This window comes from Babesia bigemina, assembly GCF_000981445.1.
Source record: "Babesia bigemina genome assembly Bbig001, chromosome : III".
Classification (NCBI taxonomy): Eukaryota; Apicomplexa; class Aconoidasida; order Piroplasmida; family Babesiidae; genus Babesia; species Babesia bigemina.
The window spans coordinates 1,212,987-1,227,653 of NC_027218.1; the positions used below are offsets into that span (position 1 = coordinate 1,212,987).

At 48.0% G+C, this 14,667-nt stretch overlaps 3 protein-coding genes across 3 annotated transcripts; all 3 read right to left on the reverse strand.

Annotated features, from left to right (window-relative positions):
- Positions 1-373: 373 nt before the first annotated feature.
- Positions 374-6,010, reverse strand: BBBOND_0304830 (Spectrin repeat superfamily protein, Extracellular matrix-binding protein, putative; the record flags this gene model as incomplete). The annotated part of the gene is made up of 1 exon (XM_012913312.1): positions 374-6,010. The coding sequence occupies one exon, from the start codon at positions 6,008-6,010 to the stop codon at positions 374-376; it is 5,637 nt and encodes a 1,878-aa protein (XP_012768766.1).
- Positions 6,011-7,550: 1,540 nt separating this feature from the next.
- On the reverse strand, positions 7,551-9,093 carry BBBOND_0304840 (protein kinase domain containing protein, putative; the record flags this gene model as incomplete). The annotated part of the gene is given in 3 exon segments (XM_012913313.1): positions 7,551-8,441; positions 8,484-9,016; positions 9,027-9,093. 3 exon segments carry the CDS (start codon positions 9,091-9,093, stop codon positions 7,551-7,553), a joined length of 1,491 nt encoding a protein of 496 aa, XP_012768767.1.
- Positions 9,094-9,128: 35 nt separating this feature from the next.
- BBBOND_0304850 (hypothetical protein, conserved) lies at positions 9,129-14,633 on the reverse strand (the record flags this gene model as incomplete). Its single annotated transcript, XM_012913314.1, has 1 exon — positions 9,129-14,633. One exon carries the CDS (start codon positions 14,631-14,633, stop codon positions 9,129-9,131), a length of 5,505 nt encoding a protein of 1,834 aa, XP_012768768.1.
- Positions 14,634-14,667: the final 34 nt, after the last annotated feature.

Below are 14,667 nucleotides of genomic sequence, written 5' to 3' on the forward strand. Positions count from 1 at the left end.
TCACAACTACTCCGTCCACTGGCCATCACGTAGGACAGCGGCTGCTGCATTGATTTCGAAGCAGCTCACGCAATAGCCATCATGCCAAACAATCACATTTCATACGACTCGCCTTCACATATCACAGCACTCTTCAGCAACCTACATCAGTAGCCCATCACCCAACATCGCTGCCCACTATACCATGGGAGGACGTGGGCACGTTTCACCCGTAGCTGGCAACTCTACATCCCAAACCACAAACCTATGAATACATGAACTAACGTAACTGCCAAATTGCTGAGTAAGTATTAGGTAATATGCTTGGGTGAGTGTTATGTTAGGCGGTGGGTTGCTAGGTAGTGGGTTAGGTGAGTGGTGGTGAGGTGGTCTATCAAGGTTGCAGGTAGGTGATCTTGGCAAGTTTGTTGACACGTGCCGCGGCGAGTAGTGATTGAGCAGCGATGCGATGTGATGAGGGTGAACGCAAGTGCGATTTGATGTGGAGGAGGTCGAGGCGGATGACCATGATGTGGATGAGGTACAACAGAGAGAGGAGCCAGAGGGTGAGGGTGGTCCAAAAGAAGGGAGAGCGGATGGTGAATAAATATTGCGGAATTGTGATATTGACTAATTTGGCCAGCACGGAATTTCCGTCGCATACATTTCGCAGCTGTTGGATAAACTCTTTACATGTCCTTTTCATTGTGTCTCCTTTACTGCCGCTTGCCAAAGTCGCACTTCCGAAATAAAACCCATATTTGCACAGGGTTGGAAGCGTTGAGGTACAATCTACCATGGATTTGCACAGTGGATCGTGTGCTGAAGATGATGGATCTCGAGATATCGGACAACTCCTAACACAGCTTTTGTCATAGCATTTGGAGCCTTTTGAACCGCATGATTTGTTGCAGTCTTCGTACAATTTCTTGAGCAGGTCATAAAACGTCTCTGTAAGGTAAACGACCCATGAAAGGTAATATCCGCTATACTCTTTTGAATACAAGTCGCGACTGAAGAGGCATAGTGGCCGCATATATGGACCACAAGGACGGGCAGGAATGTATGTATTACTACAACTAATGAGAGAGTAAAGGTCACCTTTGAGGTGGTTGTCTGCATGATCAGTGTTCTTGAACATTGAACTAATATCAAATCTTGTACTGGAATGTCCAAAATTGGCTTTGATAACTGCGTTGTTAAAGCCATCCTTCCGATGCGCGCCACTGTCATTCCAATCATGTAGGAAACTATAGTAGAATGCAAACATCTCGCCTAATGTTCTGGGAGGAGTCCGCAATAGACACATCAGATAACTACAAAGTTGGTTAAGTGGAGAATTTTCGTTGCCGCAGAAACTTCTTAGGACATCCTTAATACGCTCCCCAGTCTGTCTGTGAGATGCTACGGTACCAATGTCGGAGAAACCCATGGGTGTGATACATGGGATGCCGTTGTGGTTGGAGACACTGCATTCCAATTTGCATCCAAGTTTGGTGAAAGTATGCGGCAGGAAGCCTTTCAGGCCGTCTTCAAGAAATGATTGTAATGGCGATTTAAGGCCACAGATGGGGTGATTCCTGCACTTGTCGGCACCGGTACACTCGGTGCATTTCAGATCATTGCACTGCCAATTGGATCCGCCGATCCCTTTGCCATACCAGCAATCGCTCCACCCAGAAACCTTAGTCGTGTGACAACACTGCTCATATAGAAAGGAAAGTTGATGATTTAGCCTGAGCAATATCTCGACGAGCAGATCGAAGCACGCGCCAGAGTCACCGGGATAGGATAGATTACCTGGGTTACTATTGAAATCGCAGGCATAAATGCCACTAGCGTGGCCGTGGCCTAGTAAGGTGGTGAGGATGTCGTGTGATTGTACCGTCACAAGGCGGAGTGCTGATACCGTGTCTCTAGCCGAAAATGGCGATGTGGCTTCTACTTTTAGGTCAACGAATGGTATCCTCGAGTATTCCGTATCTTTGTGTTTCTCTGCTTTTTTGAAGAAAGTTTTCATATATTCTTTAAGTGGGTGGTAAGTAGGATTATACTGCAAACCACTTAGCCAACAGAGCATCTGAAATGCATTGTGAGGTGACGTAGCGTTCTTTATACTTCTAAGGTGGCACACTCTATTGTAGTCTAATAAGTTATTATATAATTGCTCGAGCGGGCCATCGTACAAAGCATTGTCGTCACCTGAGTGTAGTGATGCAAAAATATTGTAATTCTCGTAGAGTAAATCTTTAATTTGCTCGCCCTTTATATTAGTCTCGTTCCGTAATTCGGCATCTTGTGTGGATGCGCCGCTTGGCACTTTATAACCTCGTTGATTAAAGAAGTCGCCTAGTGGATTTACTACTTTTCTGCCACTATCCAAAGTTATCTGTAAATTGATCTGCTTCGCATTGGAGCCGCCTTCGCATATTGTTTTTAGTTTGGTCAAGTCACGATGCAGAATTTCAAAAATGGTTGAACATACCTTGGCGCACTTCTCTGAATTCCCGAAAATGTCCCAATTGAAAGTGTCTGTAGCTCCAGAATACTTAGATACATAGACATTTTTGAGCTCCTTCGCAAATCCATCGAATCCGGATTTGAGGATGTCTAGAAGGGGATTGGACGGCATGGAGAAGAATTTAGAAGGTACGAATTTAGGTATGGCCAGATACGCTTCGTGGATTTTATCACGTATAGCGTGATTGAAGCTATTTGAGATAGCAAGTGATTGCATGACATCGTTAACAATTTTGTATATGGTGTATATATCAGAAACGTTTGGATCATTTAGTGGAGACTTTGACCGAGCCGAATGCTCGGAAGAACCAACGCGCCCGGATGTGGGATTGAGATTAAGCTGTTCGATGACGTAATAGAAAATCTGTTCCAAGTATGCCTTCAATTTGACGGATAAGTCTTTAACATTATTCATATCTTTAAGCTCAGCAATCTTATTACCAGTGCCTGAAATAGTTTGACTATTTGCCGCAACTCCACTCACCGTCTTAAGAAAGCCCTTTAAACCAGTTTTCAAATCGTTTTCCATAATTGTAGTGATTTTGAGTTTCTGCGCTGCAACACACCTTTTCAAAGCTTCGTATTGCGCATTGTTGGAAGATGCATATTGCGATTGCACGTGCTGCGTAATCTCTTTAAATGCATGGGTGACGGCAGCTATACATTGCCTGCCGAGCTGACGTATATAACCCGCCGCAGATCTATGCGCCGAGTCGAGAACATTTTTTGTATCATTGATACAATGTTCTTTTTTTTCGTTACCCAGCTTATTCGCAGCAATTTTAATTTCCATAACCTCTTTCGTGAACGTGGCGACCAGCGCATTGGTACCCGTTCTTTCTGCGTTTTTTATTTTGTCCGGAAGGCTTTCAAGCGCTTCGAGTTGTAATTTAGCCTCAGTTAACACAGTATTAAGTTGGTATTTAACTTCATCAAATTGTCTTCCCGATACATTTACGGCCTCTCTCAGAGCACTAAATTTCTTGTACAACCCGTTTTTGTAATCTTCTTGCAGTTCCTTATGGAGTCTCTTGGCCTCTTCGACGATCTTCTCAAGATGGGTATTGTTGTTGTCCAGTTTCGAAATGACTTCCTCAACGCTCGTGGTAAGTTGTTTCATCTGAGCTGGAAGGGTATCTACGAGTTCTTTGAGTACTCCGTCTGCCTTTGTTGTACCACTATACGCCTCTCCAAGCGACATTACACTCTCACTGACGGCAGATATGACGCCATGAATCGTAGTTGTACTCTTTTGGCCTCTACGTCCTACATGATTTTTATACTGCACCATAGTAGTAGAAAATTGACCTTTTACTGGCACAGCATCCGCATTATTTAATGCTAGTGCGATCTGGGCAACTTTATCCTTAAGATCGTAGGTTATGGCGTCGAAGAAGGTTTTAGTACTGTAATCTTTGAAATCTCCAAGCGCCTCTAGTACCCCTCGCAATTTTGTAAAATCCCTGTCTATCCCGTGTAATTGTTCTAAAGCCGACCTTAGCTGACCACCGCTTTCTGCTGCTTTAGTCCACGCCACCAAAGATTTCGCATCACTGCGTTCATCCCTCATACCAATCCGAAAATCTTGAATAAAATGAGCGGAACTAGAACCGCTGTCGCTATCCGCAAGCGCCTTCACTCCCTTTTGAAAATCAACAATTACTGCCTTCATTGCAGCATAAACCCTCGTTTTTAACCCATTCAGATCGCCGGCAACTTTATCATCCAAGGCGTTAACCTGCGCAGTTATGTTGCTTATCAATCCTTCAAGCGTTTGGTTGTCTGAATTTCCTTCAACGAATTTTTTAATGCCGTCAAGTTTTTCATGGATGGTGTTGTACTCACTTTTAAAACTCTCAATTTTTTCGTTGACGCCTTTAGAAAGAGCACTTAGGCCGTCCGGATTCCCATCAGCATCGTTGTTTTTCGTCAACCAACCATTTAACGACCTTTTAATATTTGTAAGTTGATCATTAACCTGATGAGCCTGAATAACAAAATTCTGCAATTGCTCTTTAATAGTCTCTTCGGTACTCTGAAGGAGACCTTTGGGGATTTTACCCCCATCATCCTTAGTGAGCTTCTTTAACTGCTCCTCAACAACGCTGAAAGATTTTTTAAATTCCGACACATTTGTGGACAGATTTGAAACATCAATTTTATTCACTCGATCCTTTATTTCCTTGTGCAAAGCCTTTATCGCCTTCTCAAATTCACTTTGTAAATTTTCGATAGACGTGACGCCCTTCGTCTTTGTGGCTTCCAATGCAGCATCAACTCTACTGATCCATCCATTTAACCGTTTTTCAAAATCATGCACGATTCCAGTTTTGAGGTGCTCAATGTACTTTTCATGATCTTTTATGAATTGTGCAACAGCTTGTTCAATCTTTGAATTAACTTCGCTTGGTAAGGATTTCAGTTTCTCATCAACGTCCTTGCACTGCTTTGCAAGATCAATATTTCCGGCCGCCTGTTTAAAATTTTCGACTGACTGTTTCATAATTTGAATCGGCATTTCTAGCTTCTTTTTATGTTCCTCATCGATATTACTCAAGGCTTCTTCAGCATCAGTGGCCAAGCTGTTGTAGGAGCTGGCACTCCCGTTTAACTGCTCAAGTTGTTCAGCCAGCGTCAACGTCTTAGTATAATCACTCATATCTAATTTTTCATCGATTTCACCTATTAAGTCTGTGATAGGATTCATCACCAAGGCATCATGTTCCTTAACCTTGTCAAAATATTTTCCAACGCCCTCAATGACCTTTTGGACAGCACTATCAAAACCATCTTTTCCATTCCATCTAGCGCTATATAAACTCTGAATTACGGGGTTTAGAATGAAAATGTATGCATCGACGTTTTTTATATTTGGATTATTTCTCGCACATTCCAAAACTCCATGCAAGAACATTAAAATAGCGTCCCTGAAGCGATCAGAATCGCCGTATACGATGCCATGACCATTATAATTTTTAGAATTGTAACCTAAAAAATGCTCTAAACCATCACAAATCGTATTAAGGATATTATCATCTGTGCCTTTATATTCATCAAGACGATCAGAAAATTTCTTAAGTTTTGCAACTACCTGTTCAGCATTATTAATTTCCTTTTGAATCTCGTCTTTCCGACGATCATAGATGTCATGGGAATTTATGCAATCTTTTTTGTTGGATTCATGATGCTTAATTTTGGATTCTAAGGCATTTTTATCAGACACAGAATTTTTACCAGACACAAATTCTTTTAATTTCTCCTTAGCCTTAGCACACATTTCATCAAGTTCAGTACAATAAGGGCGCTCATAATAATCATTAGCGCACTCAAGCTTTCTTCTCTTATGCTTCATAGTCTCTTTAGCCTTCTCAACAGCCTCATCAATCAACTGTTTCAAAGCTCCGGACAACCTCTCCAACCCTCTACCATCACCTCCATGCCTAACCTGTATCAGCCAATCGATGGCCTCCCGGAGGTTCTCCGGACAGTCCGTAAGCTTCTTCGGTGCCATCTGTCTGATTAGAGAAAGTACTTAATTTGCAACCTAAAGCAACCCACCAACAATTTGAGATTAGACCCCTGACTCATGCGAAACTGCGATAGGCACTGATCAGCTAGCAAACTCCTCTCTCAGTGCTCCAAACTACAATACATAAGAAGCTACCCGACTTAGGGGTTACTTGAAATCCACGATAAAACTAGCATCCGCCTCTCTCACCTAATCCCAACCTGCAGTTCCCAGACAGCTCAAAATTATAATCCACTGCGGAGGTGGAGTGAGATCTTCCAAACACAGTCCAACATTCAACTTCTGTAAGAAACGCCCAGAGATGATGCAAGCTGCGTGTTAATATTCGTATCGGTTTCTCTCCCACTCCTTTGCAATTAGTGGTCTGCCCCATTACCTCCATCGACCAGTAATACAAGAGGGGCATATACTCACGAAAACTTATATGGAATAATGTAGTGTAATCATCTGAATGACTATATGTTGAAAACACGAGGCGAAAGAGCTCCTGGTTAATTGACTCTTTGCTGCCGTCAAAAGGAACGGAGTCTTCGGTGCGAGATGTTTGTGAATGTGACGTTAATACAGAGCATTCGAAGCTAAACATTGAAGAACAGTGAAGATCAAAGGAACTGGAAAAGACTATACTGGCAGAACGGCAGTGAGGAGTAGGTGAATGACCACTGTAACCATGGATATCCTAGGACAGGAGGCTCAACACGGAGAAGGCCAAGTAGAAGTACCAATCTGACCTCCGTCCGAATAGGAAGCAGAATGCGACGACCATCGTGGAATCCGGGGTGACGAACCAATATAACCGAGTCTAGGTTGAGATAACAGGTGTGAAGACGTAGTAAAGGAGCCCAAAGGGGGATAGATACGCCAGATGATATTTTGAAGGTGTTAGCCCATCTGATGGGCGAAATGGTGGCTCAACATGATCACGACTTTGTGAATGACCCTGGCGCCCAGACAGGATGGATGCCTCATGTATGGCACCAGTTACGATCGGAAGCAGCACGACTTGGAGCCCGCAGTCAACACTAACGGGATTAGGCACTAACAACGTGAAACCGTAAAACGGCCCTCGGCACCTAGCCAGATAGCACCTATAAAATGAGAGAACACAATAATAATAAGCGCAGTCTGCAAATGGCGTCCCTAATGCCATATAACATTTCACCAGCAGCTAAACGAATATATTATAGCCACGCATGGCCCACGTAATGTACGGTAACAATGGGAATATCTAACCTCAATATACTACCTCCGGACAACTAAAAGCAGCCAGGTCAATTAACATCCTCTTGTCACAGAGCAAACGCATATTATCGCCTATGCCTCTCTCATCAATGATGAGAGTGACTAAATTCCTTAATTCGCAGCCTACTTGCCGGAAGCCACCCATTCGCCTGTTATTGAGACATAGGTATGGCCATTACACACAATACCGCAACAATACGACTAAAGACGTGCATACAATCTACAATTACTGCATTATAGTTACTGTATTGCCAAAAATGCCGAACAACTAACGGTGCGTCTATGCCCGGATAATCGCATCCGCCTGGTGGTATGTGGGGGCTGCATTTTGAGATAATTGCGTCACTTTGGACGCGATTTTTGCCTTGCCAGCTTTCATGAACTCTTCATCATGAATCATTTCGAGCACACGGCTATCGCAGAGGATGGTTTCGCAGTCAGGTCGCCTGAAAGTGTCACGTTGTGTTAGTGCCAATATCAGCATCTGCAGCTCTGGGCATCTCTGCGGCATTTGGGGCAGTTTAATGTAATCATGTTGTAGTATCATATCGCGGCACCTTTGTGGACATTCGTCGAAATAAGGCAGCTTACCGTAGCATAGGTAGTACAGGATGATGCCCAGACTCCACATGTCGCTCTTGGTGTCGTAGGATACGCTGTACTGACCAAATTGGTCCGTTTCCAAGAGCTCCGGAGCAGTGAACTCTACCGTTCCGGTAAATCCCTGGCGCAGAACATTGCGGTCACCAAGCTCCGCGAGTATCTCGCATGTGCCGAAGTCGGACAACATCGCCGATACCCCCTCCTTTTGGGTGTAGTTAAGGAGCACATTTGACGGCTTCAGATCGCGGTATATAATACCGTGCCTGTGCAAGTGGCAAAGACCATTCACGATGTCAATCAGCAGTACGAATATTTCTTCGTCATCGAGCTCCTGCCCGAACCTCTTCACAAAATTCTCGAGGTCACCTCCGTTGCAGTAGGCCATCAGCACAAACAACCACGGTACATACGGACAGAATTCGTTAAGCCTGTGCATCTCCAGCCATGAGTGATTGTAGTCGACTATGTTTCGGTGCCTCAGCCTCTCACGCACCTTGACCTCCCGAATCATTTTCCGGAGCCACTCGCGGTCGTCACCCACAGGCAGCTTCTTAACTGCGTATTCTCCCTACACGACACTTCCAAACGAAGGTTGGGATATTGCACTCACCAGTGGAAGGCCATCTATTATGTGGACACAACAGTACACGTGACCGAACGACCCTGATCCGAGCTTGCGCCGCTCCTCAAAAAATCGATTGTAGTATCCAGTGACAAGCAACTCCGGAGGTATGTGCTTTGGCACATCGAATTGACTCGCAGGAGCCGCCGATGTGACCCCAAAGGCGCCGTTGGTATTGCCTGAATCATCTGTAGATGGCGACTGTTGCAGTTGGCTGTCGTCGGCGCCTCGCAAAATAGTTTCGGCCCCCGGCAGCGTTCTCCTTAGCGCAGCAGCTCCACTAACGTTAGTTGACCACGTATCATACCTGTCTGGCTGCGGATCTTGCTCCTGCGACCACTTCTTGAAGTTACGCTGCAGGAAGTAGAAGTATGTCTGGGCGATGAATGTGTACTGCGAATCGTCCACTTCGCTTCCACACAACGGGCAGACGTTGACGAATCTGTCAAATTGCAATCGATTAGCATCAGTATACCAACTCTGCGGGAGGAATGCCGCCTTTAGGCGTCTGCGGAAGCGCTCTGATCCCACCTCCCTCGTCGTAGACAACAATCGCCTTGTCGTCCTGGTAGAGGACTATTTCCTCGCTCTTATGCATATTTAGGTGTTTTTAAAATTACATTGTGTGTGCTCTTAAAGGAATCCGCGGAACAGGTCCACATATTTGAAGTCGCACACCGCATGGGTTTTCTGAGGCGGCGTCTCCCACTCTTTAGTTCGTACCTTCGATTTATTGAAAAGCGAGCGTGCCAGGCGTTGGCTGGGCGTGTCCGACTGCAGCGTCGGAACCTGTGTCACGCCTTTGTCCCTGGAGTATATGGTTGCCGTTTCCGCGAATGACACCTTGTTGGTGGACGACGATCCGTCACTGCTGACGGTGCTGTAAGCATCCAAGTCAGTGAAGCTGGTAGAAGAGTACTCCTGTGAATCCTGCGAGAAGAATGATCCCCCTGTACTCGCTGGCGCTGCGTCTGAGGGCGTGCTTTCCGTGATGCTTCTATGCGTGTCCATGGATTCCCTAATGTTGCCGATGGTTTTCAAACGGCCGCGACGTTCTATGCGCGGCAGGACGCTGGGAGTATCCACCACAGCTGGCTTTATGGACTCAGCCTTCGGAGCGGCTTGCGGTTCCTCGTGAACTGACCGCTGCGTCGTTGCAGATTCATCTTCGTACGTTGACTCCAAGTTCGCACTGTGCTCCGAATTGGAGATGCTGACACTGCTCGCCAGGTTCGAAAAGGTAGAGCTCGACATGGTAATGTCAGTAGTGGTGTTGCTGCGGCTCACCAGGGCGCTGCTCACTGGGCTCTCCTCCACCGGCTGCGGGCGTGCTGACGGCTCGGAATCGAGTTGATACGTAACATCGCTCACTCTCGAACTGTTATCGCTCATGCGCGAACTGTTTGCGTTGGAGACGCTAGCTGACTCCGTGAAGCTGCTGACGATACTGTCGCTCCAGTCATCGTCATCGTCGTCGAGCAAGGTGTCGGACTCCGTAGATCTGCGCAAGGTATCCGCACCACTTTCCGACGAGTTCCCATGACCGGAGCTGCGCGACATCACTCTAGAGGTCATTTTAGTAAGCGAATCCAAAAACCGTCTGGCAGATCCACGGCGTTGCGGCTTCTCAGCCACGTACGAACCGTCGGATGACAATGCCGCGTGGACATCTCTAGACATATCAGAACGAGTTCCGCTATCCATACGACCCGATGACAAAACCGTGATGGATTCGTTGGACGAGTCGCCGTTGATCGACACGGTGGCGCTTTGTCCGTATGATGACATAGACTGTAGCGCACTGTATATCCTATCAACTCCCCCAAACAGTGGATCACCGACGCTTGACAACGACTCGCTTGCGGTAGGAGATACGTGCGGCGAAACGAGATTGCTCGCTCCGGAGGCCAAGGCCTCATCCTCTGTGAGGAGCATTCCCTTGTCGCTCCGCGTTTCATCGGAGAACGCCGATGTTGCATCCCGTGGTTCGTCTGGATCGGATTCGTCGAATGTTCCACTGCCAATATCAAAACCGGAGTCGAACGAAGACACGGATGATGTCTGGAGGAAGGACTCTCTGCTGATTAGGTTCGGATTTATTGAAGTACTCTTCAATGATCCTGATTTGTACTTATTACCCTTACGTACGTCCACAGAGGGCTGACTGCCAGATGACTCCCTGTTGTAAATGTAGCTAGGCGCTTTCATGATGTCATCGGTTCCTGAATCGAGTGCGCTGATACTGCCTGCGCTGCTGAGCGTGTCATGTGTGTTCGTGTGGCTTTGCTCTTCGGACATTCCACCAACCATTTCGTCTCTTGACGAAAACTGCGGTGAAGAGCCTAGGTTGGCAAAATCAATCGCAATGGATGAGGAGGAAGAGTGGAGGCTGCTTGATTCATCACTTATCAGGTCGTTCACTACATCAGATGACATGCTTTCACCGAGCGATGAGGAGAGATCTTTGGTCATGTATTGTGTCGGCTGCTGTGTAACTGCTGCGGCGGCCTTGGTTAGCGCACGAGTGTACAGTTTGGTCAATTGGTCATCCTGGTGGGCCAGATTGTGATCGATCTGCTCCATGAGCGACGAGAATTGTTTGCTCGGCTCCGAGTACTCACCAGACAGCTCCAAATTGGACTCCAGGGCGGCCTTGAGACTATCGTTGAGGCTGTCCTCACGGTTCATAATATCGTTGGAATCTTCGTCCATCGTCGATGCAGACTTCTTCTTGCGCTTCCGCTGAGCCAGCCTCTCCTGCTCCATCACGAGCCGTATCCTCACGCGCTCATGGATCTTTTGCGCCACCAGGAGTATCACGTACACGCTGAAGAGGCTGCCGGGTATGCTGATCACCCAGCTGGCCATCGCGAAGGTGATGAACCTTTCGCGGGAGTCCAATAGCGGAACTTTGGTTTTGATATTTTCTGCGATGAAATCGGCATCCACTACATTGAAATGCAGCGGAACCACCACCACCTGGTGGCTCTGCGGTATGTTCTTGTTCAGCATCAGCTTCCACTCATGGAGCTCACACTTGGCCAGCTGCGTGTCCACGTCTGGACAGGTGTTGATCTGGTGCAGCAATTTCAATCCGGTGAGCAGGAATCTGTGCAGAGCCTCATCCTTGTTCCACCTGGTCTGCAGGTTCTGTGCATACCGGTGGATGGTGAGGTTGCGCTCCAAGCTTTGCTCGAGGTCGTGCGCAACGCGCTGTATCTCGTATTCGTTCAACCTCTCGTACGATATATGGGGAACATGGACAGGCTGATGGAAGGGGTTGTTTGGCACGAAGGGGTACCACAGCTCCGGGTTGTCGACATCGAATAATAGCAGCTGCGGATCACTGAAGCCTTGGACGTTCAACCATACGTTACGTTCGTTAAACATGTAGATCAGCTTTGTGTACGGAAATTTACTGTTGAGCTTTAGGCGAAGTCGCCTGTCGCTTACGGGATCGTTTTCATCCTCCTCGGAGACCAGCCGGTTCTTCAGGATGTGTATATCCCCCGTTGTGCTCTCCCACATTTTAACTGTCCTGTTCAAATCCGGATGGATGCTTGCCACCCAGGAGTGCTGGCGTCCGTCTTGCGTGAAGCCGACGCATATGAAAGCCTCCACAGGCGGGGTCAGCCCTCGGAGATAGCTGCACTGCAACACGCAGTGGTCGAACGCATTCCCCGCCTTGAGCTTCATCAGGAAGTCGGCTGTGAACTTTGTGTCATACGTCCTTTTCACAAACGGCAGGCACCGTATCATGTGAAACACTGCATTGGGCGTGTCTATGCCCATGGGCGGGTGCATCGGGGTGATGAGGCACGGCAGGTAGACACGCGGATGCGTTTGCGTGGCGCATTCCACACTGATGGAGCCAATGTTTTTGAATATCGGCTTGAACTTCATATCCACGACACTCTGCCAGTAATCAAGCAGGCGGGGGTAAACGGTCGTCATCTGGAACGACGGCAGGACAATCTGGTCCGTTCGCAGCCGCTTGATGTCGAACTGGTCCGGCATCGACTCGTCGGGCATGTCTGGGTACAACCAGGCGGACACCGTGAGATTGGACTGGCGTTCATCGTTGTTGAGGAACGACAGCTTCAGCGGGCCGTTGAAAACGCGAGTGTCGAACACACGTGACTCGTACAGGTTACCGTATTGCCCGTTTTCGGCGTATGTCTTCTTTACGCGTTGCTTCAAAGATCCCTTGGGCGTGTAAAATATCTCGTACGGGTACAGCATCGTACCTCCCAGGTACGTTACCTTGTTGTCGCGGTTCGAGCAGCCCCAAATCGTGAACCTAACTGGACTGCTCTGCAAGATCACGGAGCAGTTGATCCTTTCGTCGTCGTTGCTCAAGAACGGGATCAGGATATCTTCGTTCCAAACCGGCGCGCGGCTGTTCTTGCACCTGAAAGTGCGATAGGTCCACCTGTTGTACGTGACCTCGACGTAGGAGTCGATGCATGCATTATCGTCATCCAAGATAAGCTGGTCCACGCTGCCAATGGTCACTATAAGCATGATAGGATAGCTGTATAGGGTGAGCCCCGACGGGTTCGTAAGCTGGCGATATCGGGGTTTGTGCTGGATTTTTATTTTGCCACTGAGCGTCCCGAAATTCATCCGCTCCAACACAGAGCCCCATCCCTCCATGTTGGCCTTCAACGTTAGCCATTTGGGCTTTGACAGCTGGCTCCGGAGGTAAGGGTAGTCCACGATGCCCGCTAATGGCAACACCACGTGGCCAATCTTTCTCACGGCCTTCGGAGCGTTGACGTCGATGATGTCTATTTCGAGCTCCGCACGCTCCAGGTCCAGCAAAGTGCCCCTGAATATTATTTCACCCATATTCTCCCAATACACATCTCGCGTGTTCTTCGATACGATAGACGACAGCTGCAAGTACGTGGCATGCCTGAACGCTGAGTCGGTTTTAATATGTAACCTGAGCTTCACCGATGTTTCACGATTTTTCGTCTGCGGCACCGTGTTGCTGTGGAAGGCAATGTCTTTTTGATCCCGTAGCAGCGTCATGTACGGATCCAGAGTCTCCACTTCCACAGGCACCTCTGCGGTCGGGATGTTGCCGGTGGTCTCCCGTCGAATGTGTGCCGATTTCTTGAAATCCCGCTCGATCCTTTTACGCATGAAGTAGTAGATCATTTTGTCGAATATGGAAAACGAGATGTTTGAATTTCCTTTGGCGCGTTGCTTGTCCTTGCCATCGGCGTCCTTAGCCGCTGCCTTCACATTTTCTATCGCCTCCTTACTCTTGTAAAGCAGGTCGAGGAATGACGGGCAGTCCGCCAGCCGCCAGCTTATGAACGAAAGCTCGAAGTCGTAGAGCTCCTGGAAATACAGGTCGAACGAGATGCGGCACCGCAGGCGGCGCTGCTTATTGAGGCCCTTGTACATGGGGATCTCCACATGAGTGTCGCCTTTGGCAAACTGGAGCAACTGGCCCTCATATATCGACTCCAGCCCGTTCAGGTTCGTCGTGCGGTACTGCCAAAGTTTGATTTTCAGCTTCTCATACTCGAGGTCCAGGTAGCTGCCGCGGTATTCAAACTCGTGGGCACAGTTGAACGATCGTGGCACGTCCTTGGTCACGTTCCGCACGACCGTAGTCCTGATGTAGTTCTTCGTCTCCCCGCGGTTCAGAATGCAGACGCTGCTGCCCATTTGCACTCGGCACTCGGAGCGTGACCCGCCAAAGTCGAACTCAGCGAAGCATGTAAGCGAATCGGAGATGCAGTTGACAATTTTGAGGTTGTGCAGCTTCACGAGCCATCTGCGTGGATATGACCAGTGCCTTTTCTCTTTCGCGGTCTCTCCGCGGCCCTCGTGGGCCACCGACAGCGAATCGATGAACTCCTCGTATGTGTATTGCGTAGACCAGAGGAGCTCGTGCCCAGCCAAGTCCTCGTCAACGTCTGGAGGGAATTCCTTGCCCTGCATGCCCTCGCCTGTAGCAGTTGTTGAGTCCGCAGTTGGCGCATTAGCCGCCTGGGACGGCGACTTATCGCCGTCGCCGCCATTGTCCGCCTCCGTAGCATGACCTTCCGAGCCTCCTTGTTTGTTCACACCTTTGGAGAACACATCTAGATTGATGCCCGGGATCTTTATTAACTGCATTTCAGGGACGGTGGTCCTAATTTCGGCCGCGCCG